This window comes from Camelina sativa, chromosome 4, assembly GCF_000633955.1.
Source record: "Camelina sativa cultivar DH55 chromosome 4, Cs, whole genome shotgun sequence".
Taxonomy (NCBI): Eukaryota; Viridiplantae; Streptophyta; class Magnoliopsida; order Brassicales; family Brassicaceae; genus Camelina; species Camelina sativa.
In genome coordinates, this window is record NC_025688.1 from 17,718,240 (window position 1) to 17,728,487 (window position 10,248).

At 39.3% G+C, this 10,248-nt stretch overlaps 6 protein-coding genes across 6 annotated transcripts in view; 5 read left to right on the forward strand and 1 right to left on the reverse strand.

Moving 5' to 3' along the window:
* On the forward strand, positions 1 to 2,113 carry LOC104783997 (disease resistance RPP13-like protein 4; the record flags this gene model as incomplete). Its single annotated transcript, XM_019244160.1, has 1 exon — positions 1 to 2,113. A coding segment is annotated over one exon (1,998 nt), but the record flags the coding sequence as incomplete, so codon positions are not given.
* On the reverse strand, positions 2,006 to 4,002 carry LOC104780926 (thioredoxin domain-containing protein PLP3A-like). The gene is made up of 9 exons (XM_010505467.2): positions 3,837 to 4,002; positions 3,635 to 3,738; positions 3,260 to 3,334; positions 3,111 to 3,158; positions 2,886 to 3,028; positions 2,723 to 2,795; positions 2,569 to 2,630; positions 2,381 to 2,478; positions 2,006 to 2,300 (listed from the first exon to the last, which is right to left on the reverse strand). The coding sequence occupies exons 2-9, from the start codon at positions 3,716 to 3,718 to the stop codon at positions 2,191 to 2,193; spliced, it is 693 nt and encodes a 230-aa protein (XP_010503769.1). The 5' UTR covers positions 3,719 to 3,738; positions 3,837 to 4,002; the 3' UTR covers positions 2,006 to 2,190.
* Positions 4,242 to 5,097, forward strand: LOC109132686 (dehydrin Xero 2-like). Its single transcript, XM_019244710.1, has one exon. The coding sequence runs from the start codon at positions 4,396 to 4,398 to the stop codon at positions 4,924 to 4,926; it is 531 nt and encodes a 176-aa protein (XP_019100255.1). The 5' UTR covers positions 4,242 to 4,395; the 3' UTR covers positions 4,927 to 5,097.
* On the forward strand, positions 5,201 to 6,223 carry LOC104780928 (dehydrin Xero 2-like). The gene has a single exon (XM_019244709.1). The coding sequence runs from the start codon at positions 5,294 to 5,296 to the stop codon at positions 6,050 to 6,052; it is 759 nt and encodes a 252-aa protein (XP_019100254.1). The 5' UTR covers positions 5,201 to 5,293; the 3' UTR covers positions 6,053 to 6,223.
* LOC104780929 (dehydrin Xero 1-like) lies at positions 6,934 to 7,934 on the forward strand. The gene is made up of 2 exons (XM_010505470.1): positions 6,934 to 7,231; positions 7,571 to 7,934. The coding sequence occupies exons 1-2, from the start codon at positions 7,070 to 7,072 to the stop codon at positions 7,772 to 7,774; spliced, it is 366 nt and encodes a 121-aa protein (XP_010503772.1). The 5' UTR covers positions 6,934 to 7,069; the 3' UTR covers positions 7,775 to 7,934.
* Positions 8,014 to 10,248, forward strand: part of LOC104783999 (peroxidase 36-like) — a gene marked incomplete at its 3' end in the record, with an annotated part of 3,098 nt that continues 863 nt past the window's right edge. Inside the window, exons 1-4 of the mRNA XM_019244161.1 lie at positions 8,014 to 8,455; positions 8,557 to 8,748; positions 9,731 to 9,896; positions 10,144 to 10,246. Of these exons, the coding sequence (XP_019099706.1) occupies positions 8,105 to 8,455; positions 8,557 to 8,748; positions 9,731 to 9,896; positions 10,144 to 10,246 (812 nt within the window). The remainder of the gene's footprint in view (positions 8,456 to 8,556; positions 8,749 to 9,730; positions 9,897 to 10,143; positions 10,247 to 10,248) is intronic.

Consider the following 10,248-nt stretch of genomic DNA (forward strand, 5'->3'; position numbering starts at 1 on the left):
GTTGGGATGGGAGGGTTAGGTAAAACTACCATTGCTCAAGAAGTGTTCAATGACAAAGAGATTGAACATCGTTTCGAAAGAAGGATATGGGTGTCTGTGTCCCAGACTTTTACTGAAGAACAGATCATGAGAAGCATATTGCGGAACTTGGGGGACGCGAGTGTTGGTGATGATCTTGGAACATTGCTGAGAAAGATCCAGCAGTATCTCTTGGGGAAAAGGTACTTGATCGTCATGGACGATGTATGGGACAAGAACTTGAGTTGGTGGGACAAGATCTACCAAGGACTGCCTAGAGGACAAGGTGGTAGCGTCATTGTGACAACAAGGTCAGAATCTGTTGCGTTAAAGGTTCAGGCCAGAGACAAGACTCACCGTCCACAGCTCCTCAGTTCTGATAACAGTTGGCTGCTGTTTTGTAAGGTGGCATTTGCAGCAAATAACGGTACTTGTGAGCGTCCCGAGCTAGAGGATGTTGGCAAGGAGATTGTGACAAAATGCAAAGGCTTGCCTTTGACAATCAAAGCGGTTGGTGGGTTGCTTCTGTGCAAAGACCATGTCTATCATGAATGGAGACGAATAGCAGAACATTTTCAAGATGAGCTAAGAGGAAACAGTTCTGAAACTGACAATGTGATGTCTTCTCTGCAATTGAGTTACGACGAACTCCCTTCCCACCTTAAAGCATGCTTTCTCACGCTCTCTCTCTATCCGGAAGACTGTGTTATACCGAAACAGCAGCTTGTACACGGATGGATTGGAGAAGGTTTTGTCATGTGGAGAAATGGAAGATCTGCAACTGAATCTGGAGAAGACTGCTTTTCCGGGCTCACAAACAGGTGTTTGGTAGAAGTTGTTGACAAAACCTATAGCGGAACCATCATCACTTGCAAGATTCATGACATGGTTCGTGATTTGGTGATCGAGATAGCGAAGAATGATTCCTTCTCTAACCAGGAAGGCCTCAACTGTCGTCACCTTGGGATTAGTGGAAACTTTAATGAGAAGCAGATCAAAGTTAATCATAAGATGAGAGGCGTAGTGTCAACAACTAAAACAGGTGAGGTGAACAAGCTCAACTCAGACCTAGCCAAAAAATTCACAGATTGCAAATATCTTCGGGTTCTTGATATCTCAAAATCGATATTTGATGCTCCTCTGTCTGAGATTTTGGATGAGATTGCGAGCCTTCAACACTTGGCATGTCTTAGTTTGAGCAACACACATCCGTTGATCCAGTTTCCTCGTTCCATGGAAGATCTCCGCAATCTACAGATTCTAGACGCAAGCTACTGTCAGAATCTGAAACAACTTCAACCTTGCATTGTTATTTTCAAGAAACTCCTTGTACTTGACATGACGAATTGTGGATCACTTGAGTGCTTCCCCAAGGGCATTGGAAGTCTCGTGAACCTCGAGGTACTGTTGGGATTTAAGCCAGCCAGGTCCAACAATGGGTGCAAGCTCAGTGAAGTGAGAAATCTCACAAACCTCAGAAAACTTGGTCTTTCTCTGACTCATGGCGATCAGATCGAAGATGAGGAGCTTGATTCTTTGATAAACCTTAGCAAGCTTATGTTCATTTCGATCAACTGCTACGATAGCTACGGCGATGATCTCATAACCAAAATAGATGCGCTCACTCCTCCACACCAGCTCCATGAGCTTTCTCTACAGTTCTATCCTGGAAAGTCGAGTCCATCGTGGTTGAGTCCTCACAAGCTTCCGATGTTGAGGTACATGTCAATATGCTCAGGCAATTTGGTGAAAATGCATGAACGGTTTTGGGGAATTGAGAATAATACTCACTGGAGAATCGAAGGTTTGATGTTAAGTTCATTGTCGGACCTAGACATGGACTGGGAAGTGCTGCAACGGTCAATGCCCTACCTCAGGAGCGTTAACGCAAACTGGTGTCCAGAGCTAGAGTCTTTCCCGATCGAAGATGTCGGCTTTAGAGGCGGAGTGTGGACGAAAACACCAACGCACAGAACCTGATGGCACATTTCAAGCAACTAGATCAATGTTTTATTAATCAGCGAAAATAAGTTGGTGTATTACATACCTTAATACAATGTAATGTAGCATTTGACCGTTTGGATTTCATATCAAAGTTTTCTTTTCTAATAAAACATATAACAAAAGAGCAAAACGGCAAAACAGAGACTAGCAGCAATGGCAACTGCTTGCTCAGTCAGAATCAGAGTCCAGATTCTCTGAGGACCTGACAGACCGCCGTATGCTCTCTTGGTACTCGGCATCTTCATCATCTTCCTCTTTCTTCTTCATGCTGAGCATTCCTGTTAAAGATTTGCATAAGCAACAGTTCTCTAACTGAGCTGTAATTATAAAAGAAAAGTGGGTGTGAGGTTCTGCATACCCTTTTTAACCAGAACGTTCTCTAGTTTATTCGTGGTGAAATCGTCCTTGGTGCCCAGATCCTGGAACCCAACTAGCCTATCCATCGCGACACCCTTGCTAATAATGATAAAGAAACACATACTTTATCAGCTACACACCTAACAACAAACCCTGCATGTAAGAATGAATAGAAGAAAGAGGCGAGACCTGAAAAGCACAACGCAAGGCAAAGTCTTTATAGCAAGCTTCGTGACAAAGAAAGGAGCATTCTGCATTTATTTCAACCAAGCATTAGCTTCACAAAGGATTCGTCAAAAGCCATTTCCTTTTCTCTAACTTTAATCAAGTGGCTCACACTAACCTCTGCGTCTACTTTAATGAACTTTGTGTCCACATGTCTAGGCGCAAGAGTTTTCAGATGCTTGTCCATAATCCTACAATGATGCAGTGAGTGAATATCTTATGCTTACAAGCTCACATATTAGAAGACGAACAAAAAAAAATAAGCTGATGGGAGATCTTACTTGCACCGGTAAAATTCCTTGTGGTAGAAATGACATATCACCTTCTCACTCCTGGTGACTTCACCCAAGAAATCTCCTTCGCTTACCTCTCGATATTCACCATGTCCTTGTCTTTTAAACGCTTCTCTCTTCTCAACTTCTCTCTGTCAAGTTAGAATCTTAGAAGATTTAGTTCATACAGATACCTACACAACTAATTATACAGTGCGATGCCAAAGTTATAACCTTTAGTGCTGCAATCCTATCAGCGTGCAATCTTTCTAGCTCTGGATCCTACAGAACATAATAAACAAGTAAGTCTACTATAGAAGCTTAAAAAACTCAATACACCCAAAACAAAATAAAACAACCCAACAAGCAAACATTGCACTTACATCCATAAGTTCATCAAGATCAACCTCTTCATTAACAGGTTTTGATCCTTGCGCCTTCTCATTTGCAAGAACTTCCTACAAATCCGTATGAATAAATCATCAAAAATATACAAGTACTCTACTCACAGGTTATCTACACAGCCATAACTCATCAAAGTCTATCACTTTGACAGACATCAAACAAACACCATTTCAACAATGAATTTGCTTTTAACATAGATGAATCAATTCTGTGAATATCATATACGTAATGAAATAAACTTACCAAAAGCATATATAATTGAACAATCTCCAAAAAAAAAATGAGAAAAAGGTCACTACGAAATTGCATTTGATGGATTTAAACCAAAAACTCAAAAGATAAAAATTATTTACCTTTTGATAATTTCTAGCAGCTGCCGCCATTACATTTCCGAATGCTAGATTCGAAAGGGTCGATTTGACTGCATCCGGATCCATCTTTTAGCCCCCAAAAAATTCTGGAAACTCACAACACGAATAGCATCACCAACAATAACAGAAAAAAAGATTAGGATTCAGAGAGATAGAAGAAAACTAAAAGATCCAAAGACCATACCTTTTTCAATTCCTTCCTGATGAGAAGATGAAAGAAACACAGCTTGAGAAATCAAAAGCAAAGCTTTTTTAGTTTTTTTTTTTCTAACAATTTCAAATCTGGAGCGGAAAAAAAAAATCCCAAAATCTAAAGATGAACACAATAACAAAGGTAAGTTACAAGAACCAAACGACTGAATTTCGTTAAGGATGATAAAATGTGAATTAATGGGCCTTCCATATCTAAAGGCCCATAAGGCCTAGCTAAGCTAGTATTTTTCTATGTCGGTCGCTAACCACTACAACGCTACGCCGAGTCGCCGACGTCTTTTACATGCCATGTGTCGCACTCTTAATCAATACGGATTTAATTAATGACACTTTTTATGTCGGCAAACACAGATGGGAGTAAAATATCTATAATGAATCGGATGATCGGTTCCTATCCAAAATGAAAATTGCGGTTCTATAAAAGTATCATACAAGAGCTCATTAATCTTCATCCATCAAAAAAACAAAGTTTTCTATATATCTAAGAAAAGAGTTACAAGTTTATATTTTAAGAGAGTCGAGGAAAGAAAATGGATTCTTACCAGAACCAATCCGGAGTGCCAAAGAAGGGAATGACTGAGAAAATCATGGAGAAACTCCAAGGTCATCATGCACCTCATCACACCGGAGGAGCCAACACTGCTTATGGTGCTACTAGCGCTGGCGGTGTTCACCACCAGAAGCAAGGTATGACGGAGAAGATTATAGATCAGGTGACCCCAGGCCATCATGGAACTCATCAGACTGGTTACGGTGCTACACACACTGGCGGTGGTGTTCACCACGAGAAGCAAGGGATGACGGAGAAGATCATGGAGAAACTTCCAGGTCATCAGGGGTCTCACCAAACTGGTACTCACACGGGTCATGGTGCTACACACACTGGTGTAGTTCACCACGAGAAAAAAGGTATAGCTGAAAAAATTAAAGAGCAGTTGCCTGGTCATCATGGAACCCATCAAACTGGAACCACTACGAGTTATGGTAATACTGGAGTTGTTCACCACGAGAAAAAGAGTACGATGGATAAGATCAAGGAGAAGCTTCCTGGTAGTCACTAACTAGAATCATTTTAAGTTTTAACAAGTTGTTTAATTTGAGAATAATATTTAAGTATCTGTATTGTATTGTTTTTTAATATGATGGTTTTAAATAAAGCGCGTTTATGCGTATATGTAAGTGATTCGGTCGTTGATTAATATGGAGTTTCCACTTTTGATTTCGTTTATATATAGTTGGTTTTTATGTTTTGATGATATGTGAATTATTTTATCGAAATTGAACATTGTGATCAGGGGGAATGAGCTACTCTGTGACCCAAAAAAACTAAAAAGCCGNATTAATCTTCATCCATCAAAAAAACAAAGTTTTCTATATATCTAAGAAAAGAGTTACAAGTTTATATTTTAAGAGAGTCGAGGAAAGAAAATGGATTCTTACCAGAACCAATCCGGAGTGCCAAAGAAGGGAATGACTGAGAAAATCATGGAGAAACTCCAAGGTCATCATGCACCTCATCACACCGGAGGAGCCAACACTGCTTATGGTGCTACTAGCGCTGGCGGTGTTCACCACCAGAAGCAAGGTATGACGGAGAAGATTATAGATCAGGTGACCCCAGGCCATCATGGAACTCATCAGACTGGTTACGGTGCTACACACACTGGCGGTGGTGTTCACCACGAGAAGCAAGGGATGACGGAGAAGATTATGGATCAGGTGACGCCAGGCCATCATGGTGGATCACACCAGACTGGAACCCACACGGGTTATGGTAACACTGGCGGTGTTCACCACGAGAGGAAAGGGATGACAGAGAAGATTATGGATCAGGTGACGCCAGGTCAGCATGGTGGATCACACCAAACTGGAACCCACACGGGTTATGGTAACACTGGCGGTGTTCACCACGAGAAGCAAGGGATGACGGAGAAGATCATGGAGAAACTTCCAGGTCATCAGGGGTCTCACCAAACTGGTACTCACACGGGTCATGGTGCTACACACACTGGTGTAGTTCACCACGAGAAAAAAGGTATAGCTGAAAAAATTAAAGAGCAGTTGCCTGGTCATCATGGAACCCATCAAACTGGAACCACTACGAGTTATGGTAATACTGGAGTTGTTCACCACGAGAAAAAGAGTACGATGGATAAGATCAAGGAGAAGCTTCCTGGTAGTCACTAACTAGAATCATTTTAAGTTTTAACAAGTTGTTTAATTTGAGAATAATATTTAAGTATCTGTATTGTATTGTTTTTTAATATGATGGTTTTAAATAAAGCGCGTTTATGCGTATATGTAAGTGATTCGGTCGTTGATTAATATGGAGTTTCCACTTTTGATTTCGTTTATATATAGTTGGTTTTTATGTTTTGATGATATGTGAATTATTTTATCGAAATTGAACATTGTGATCAGGGGGAATGAGCTACTCTGTGACCCAAAAAAACTAAAAAGCCGAAGATACTTCAGCAACTAAAGCTGAAAGGAACTTAGAAGAAACTAGACATGTGTAAAAAAACCATTGAGAGAGCAGACAACCACAACCTTTTACTTTAAAAGTGGATACAAAGTAGAGTAATCATTTTGGTAATAATGGTAAGTATGTATGAGGAGTTAAAAGTACCAAATTTATCCATTGACTTGTATATCTCTCTTACTCTACTACTCTAGTACTCTCTTTTGTTTTCTCCCACAGGTAACAAACACAAATTACTAATTAGTTTAACTCAATTAAAAACAAAGATGAATTTAACAAAACTTATTCGTTGTTCTTATTGTTACATGTATGTGTAAATGTGTTAAAATCTCAAAATTTAAAGATTGAACATCAAAGGTGGAACAAGAAACACAAAACGAAACGATGGCGTTAGCAATATGGAGTGTTGTTTTATTGCAGGACCATATAGTCCAAAACAAGCTATTTATTAAAGGGATTAATTAAACGAGGTGGGTGGATTAGTAGTAACGGACATGTGTCATACCAACCACAATTGACAATACCAACGTCTTACGTAATCGCCATGTGTCTCGCTCGTAATCAACACAGATTATTTTAAATATGTGTGATTATGATCCCTATCCAAAGTTGCGGTTCTATAAAAAAAAATCATTCAAAAGAGTCTGAATCTCGTCAAGAATAGTTTTGTTCTATAGCTAAAAAAGAAAGTTGAATTTTCAATTGTAACTTGTAAGAGGAAAATGGAGGCTTACCAAAACCAGTCCGGAGCTCAGCAGACTCACCAACAGCTTGACCAATTCGGTAATCCAGTTTCAGCCACCACTGCAGCTCCGGTCATCGCTGAAGGTGGTGGTTTGAGTGGCATGCTTCACCGTTCAGGAAGTAGCTCTAGCTCTAGCTCGGTACGTATACTTCTATTTTCCGCAATTGCTTTTGCAATATTTAGTGTACTTTTCCTATATCACCAAAATATAATAAGCTGTTTCATTTAATTCGACTTCACCTAATTGTTTCCAAGAATATCTATTCTAAAAAAGTAATTTTCAAGAAGGAGCGAGAGTACTTTTGCTTTGCTTATATCAAATACATACGTGTAAAAATTAAAATTTTATAATATTCGCAACCTTCCAACATGAGTATTTCGAATTTCAAATATGGGAAGTGTTGCAAAAACGTTTTACTTTTTTTGTTGTTGTTGATGTTCTACTAATTAACACGTGTGTGTGCATGCATGCATGAAGGAGGACGATGGACTAGGTGGAAGGAGGAGGAAGAAGAAGGGAATAACGGAGAAGATTAAAGACAAGCTGCCGGGTCATCATGAGTCCAACAAGACTTCTTTAGGTTCCACCACGACGGCCTATGATACCGGCACCACCGTTCACCACGAGAAGAAAGGCATGATGGAAAAGATCAAAGAGAAGCTTCCGGGTGGTCATCATTAGATGCATATGGTATATGGTACTATTTTCATTTCACAATAATGTTTTAGTGTGGCTCTTAGTAAGAACAATGCATATGACGTACTCTTTTAACCCAAGGGTCGTTACGCCTCTATATGGTTGTTGAATGGAATAAATATAAGCCTCTCTTTTTCGAATCATTTATGGCTCAAGCCTTCTATTGTTTCAAGTGATACAAATTTAGGTAATGTTAGCACACGGGCCGATTCACGATTCTTATCGACATATTTCCATTTAAAATAACAAAAGTGATATTAAAACACGAAATATATCTTGGAAGTATGGAAACTATATAGATGTAACGAACATAATATGTGTGTTGTACGTAACATTCATACCTGTCACACCTTCCTCTATAAATTATTCAACCATGCAATCATCACTTCCCAATCATCCTTAAGAGTCCCATTGAATACAGAAATGGTGAAGTCAATGGTGTGCATTGTTCTCGCTCAATTCTTACTTGCTGCGCTCTTACCTCTTTCTATGTGTTATCGAACACATGAATGCACAAGCGCGGCCTCTCTCTCCCCTTGGTTTTACGACAACTCCTGCCCGAAAGCACAAGCCATCGTTCAATTTTTCGTCGCCAAAGCATACTCCATTGATCCTCGCATGGCTGCCTCACTGCTTAGGCTCCATTTCCATGATTGTTTCGTCAATGTTTACAAAATCTGCTTTATATTCTTCATATATACAATGTTTGACGTAAATAAGGAGAAATGTTCAGTCTTAATATATACATAATTTGGTAATTGGTGCAGGGATGTGATGCTTCCGTCCTTTTGGACAGTAGTGGAACCATAGAAAGCGAGAAACGATCAACTTCAAATCGAGACTCTGCTCGAGGTTTCGAAGTCATTGACGAGATTAAGTCTGCCTTGGAATATGAATGTCCTGAGACAGTTTCTTGCGCCGATATCTTGGCTCTCGTTGCTAGAGACTCCGTTGTAATTGTAAGTCAATCCTCCTAACACAATCATTACGATTTATAATTGTGCGTGCGTAATTGTAACAAACACTCGTTGATTTTGTAATAATCTACACTAGTCNTCAAGTGATACAAATTTAGGTAATGTTAGCACACGGGCCGATTCACGATTCTTATCGACATATTTCCATTTAAAATAACAAAAGTGATATTAAAACACGAAATATATCTTGGAAGTATGGAAACTATATAGATGTAACGAACATAATATGTGTGTTGTACGTAACATTCATACCTGTCACACCTTCCTCTATAAATTATTCAACCATGCAATCATCACTTCCCAATCATCCTTAAGAGTCCCATTGAATACAGAAATGGTGAAGTCAATGGTGTGCATTGTTCTCGCTCAATTCTTACTTGCTGCGCTCTTACCTCTTTCTATGTGTTATCGAACACATGAATGCACAAGCGCGGCCTCTCTCTCCCCTTGGTTTTACGACAACTCCTGCCCGAAAGCACAAGCCATCGTTCAATTTTTCGTCGCCAAAGCATACTCCATTGATCCTCGCATGGCTGCCTCACTGCTTAGGCTCCATTTCCATGATTGTTTCGTCAATGTTTACAAAATCTGCTTTATATTCTTCATATATACAATGTTTGACGTAAATAAGGAGAAATGTTCAGTCTTAATATATACATAATTTGGTAATTGGTGCAGGGATGTGATGCTTCCGTCCTTTTGGACAGTAGTGGAACCATAGAAAGCGAGAAACGATCAACTTCAAATCGAGACTCTGCTCGAGGTTTCGAAGTCATTGACGAGATTAAGTCTGCCTTGGAATATGAATGTCCTGAGACAGTTTCTTGCGCCGATATCTTGGCTCTCGTTGCTAGAGACTCCGTTGTAATTGTAAGTCAATCCTCCTAACACAATCATTACGATTTATAATTGTGCGTGCGTAATTGTAACAAACACTCGTTGATTTTGTAATAATCTACACTAGTCTGGTGGACCGACTTGGGAAGTATATCTTGGAAGAAGAGATGCAAGAGAAGCAAGCTTGAGTGGTTCCATGGAGAATATTCCTTTTCCCGACTCCACGTTACAGACAATTGTCAACATGTTCAACCTTCAAGGACTCGATCTCACTGATCTTGTTGCCCTCTTAGGTATAATTCTCGTAATTTTTTTTTTTTAATCGTTGTTGCTTTAAGTATATTGAGTTAGTATATATATGTTTCATGAAGCCATTGATTTTAATAATTGAAAGAATAAATAAATGATTAAAATAACGATATGTGTGATTGTTATTGGATATTTAAAATTTTAACTTATCTAAAGAGAAAAACTAATACATTATATTATTGATAAATTATTATTTCTCAGACTTATAAGTATGATTCAAATTAAATGTAGGGAGTCACACGATAGGAAACTCGAGGTGCTTGAATTTCCGACAAAGGTTATACAACCATTCTGGAAACAACGACCCCGACCAGACTTTGAATCAAAACTACGCGT